The 2644-nt window shown below is 52.0% G+C and overlaps 1 protein-coding gene across 1 annotated transcript in view; it reads right to left on the bottom strand.

Annotated features, from left to right (window-relative positions):
* LOC104497516 (tetratricopeptide repeat protein 28) overlaps nt 1-2644 on the bottom strand; it is a gene marked incomplete at both ends in the record, with an annotated part of 21402 nt that overhangs the window by 5509 nt on the left and 13249 nt on the right. Inside the window, 3 exons of the mRNA XM_010140780.1 lie at nt 1295-1513; nt 1926-2055; nt 2355-2464. Coding sequence (XP_010139082.1) covers nt 1295-1513; nt 1926-2055; nt 2355-2464 — 459 coding nt within the window. The remainder of the gene's footprint in view (nt 1-1294; nt 1514-1925; nt 2056-2354; nt 2465-2644) is intronic.

Genomic DNA, 2644 nt, shown 5'->3' with positions numbered 1-2644 from the left:
AGAGCGGTGGAATAAAGAATAAAGCAAATCCTTTGGCAGCAACAGCAGCAAACCTAGAACCGGCGAAGAGGCTCTGAGGATACCATCTCAACGGGGTAACGAGGATCCTGGGCTGCCACTGAAGCTGCTCTCTCCATCAGCACTAACAAAACAGGACGAGGTCACTGTGGCTGGGCTGGAGTCACGGCTGAGGAGCTCCCCAGCAAAGCTGCCCAAGTAAAACCCCTGAAGCACCACAGTCCCTCTCCTTCCCAAAACCTCACAGTGCCTTCAAGTCACAAACCCACATACTCAAGGAGTGCCTCTGCTTTTCTACAAGACCCAGTTTGGGCAAGGAGGAGACCGGCTGTGAAGCCTAGTGGCAAACCCCACACTTCTGATCATGTAACTTCAGTCAGCTCAGCTTGATATGAGTACTGTAGAATTGCTGGCATTTTACTGTGCAAACTGCAGGCCTGAAGACCCGATTAGTGACTGGATGAAGGGCAGGACACCACCACCTCACACTTACGCACACAACAGTGCAGAATGCCCCCAAAAAGCACATCTTCCAATCACTGTCAGCCTATCTGAAGCTGGGCACGTAGGAACGTCTGCTTCCCTTCCCGAAGCACTTCTGGTGCAGTCTAAGTAGTGGTTTTTATCTCTTTAGCTTTGTCATGGTAAAGGGCTGCAATTATTAAATTATATCCAGAAAGAACTCATGAAAATTTACAGTCATCGCTTTATTAGATAATGAAGAGCAGCTGTCTGCAAAAAGCAATCCTCTTCACATTAATCCTCCTCACTCCTCCGTGCTAAGTGTTTCCACATTCATACGAGGAGAATTCAGAGGATCAGGCAGTTCAATGGCGTATCAGGAAGCAGGGATGCCCTTCTGTTTTCTGCAATCCACTTCAGTGGATAAATGTCAAAAGCTTTTGGAAGGATAAAGCAGAGAAATATAATTAAAATAGGGATTCTTATGCATAGAAGATTCTCACAGAGCCAACACGCTCGGAATCTCATTACCGCTCTGCCCTGTGGAAATACAGACTGGAGGCTGAAAAGAAGAAATATTAAACATGTGAAACATTTCCATCTCCAGGTGAACATCTAAGCCCTGAATAAGCATTTCTACGTCATTTTGCTGTGGCTATGCCATAGTTTTCAGTCTATTCAGCTTTAGGGTATGAGGTGGAAAGGATTCCCTCGTACATTCACTCTGGTCCCAGGTGCATTCCTAGCTACTAACGGTACAACTCTCCCTTTGTAGAGTTTGTTCACAGGCTCTCACCTCCAAAAAGGACCTCACCTGCCCCAGGAGCTAGCAGCCAGCTGTACAGATAACCTGCAGCCAGTGAGTAGTAAAGAACAAGTCCCCTCTGTCCATTCACTGTCTCCAGGACCTGGTCGATGGTCACTGGAGAATAGGGATCAGAGTCCTGCTGTCCAGTCTGACGTTCCACGAGCAGGTCAGCAAACGCCCTTGTTCGTCCTCTCTCTGCTACTGCCAGTGCTTCATCGTGGTGACCTGAAAAGACAAAGCCACCTCTCAGACCTTACACTAACGTGGTCTGCAGTGCAACGTGCAGGAACAGGGACAGCTGCTATCCCAACCCAAACTAAAACCTGGGGAAACAGGGTCACAGCACTTATTTCTGGAAAGAGTCATCTCTGCTCCGGAATACAGCCCCACAGATCGTCTTGGCCACTGGCAGTAACACAATGTATGAGAAAACGCACCGCAGAAAGGTGAATGGAGGAAGCAAGAAAGAAGATCCAAAGGTGCCCGAAACCCTTATTTCTGTCCTGGCAAAGAAATGCTGTGCTGTGTCGGACACACGAGGAGTGAGGGATGTGTCACAAACTGCCACCCTGCAACTTCAGTTGAACTCTTCACGTGAGTTTGGAGTTCAGACTCAGCATACGATGGCATCTCTTACCGAGACTGACCAGTACTCGCTGCAGGGCCTGGTAGGAGGATGTCTGCAGGTCGAAGAGTGACAGCTTGTAATCTGTGCTCAGCTGCACCTCGTGCCGGATGGTTTCAAACAGCGCCGATGCCCGGTAGAGCTGGGAGGGAAAACAGCCATGGTGACTTCCTTACAGACACAGCACAAAGCAGCGGCTGGGAGGGCAGCAGGATCCAGGCCAACATACCCTCAGGCAGGGGGGTCTGCCTCAGGCAGCCCCTCAGGGTGGCAGAAACCCTTGCAGAGGGCAGGTGACTTCAGGTGGAGCAGGAAGGCACATGGGCCTGAGTCCATCAGTGCTACAGCCCCTCCCCAGGAGCACCAGGCAGTTCCTCCCCCGAGGACAGGAGCGACCCAAAGGGCTTGGAGCCCACCAGCACGGGACAGACCACGGTGTACCTGGTGCTGAGACTCCTCCAGGTTCCCACTCGCCCAGAGGGACAGGCCAAGGCCGTGGCGGATTTTGGCTTCATCTTCTCTGCGTCCCAGCTGCTCTGCCAGCCTCAGTCCTGGGAAGGAGTCAGAGTGAGAGAGGGCTGAAGGGGAGCAGGGGCTTTGGCAGCTTGGCGAGCACTTCTGCCTCTCTGCGTCCCAGCTGCTCTGCCAGCCTCAGTCCTGGGAAGGAGTCAGAGTGAGAGAGGGCTGAAGGGGAGCAGGGGCTTTGGCAGCTTGGCGAGCACTTCTGCCTC

This window comes from Buceros rhinoceros, unplaced genomic scaffold (genome assembly GCF_000710305.1).
Source record: "Buceros rhinoceros silvestris isolate BGI_N320 unplaced genomic scaffold, ASM71030v1 scaffold24727, whole genome shotgun sequence".
Lineage (NCBI taxonomy): Eukaryota > Metazoa > Chordata > Aves > Bucerotiformes > Bucerotidae > Buceros > Buceros rhinoceros.
This window is presented reverse-complemented; position numbering and strand designations above follow the sequence as displayed.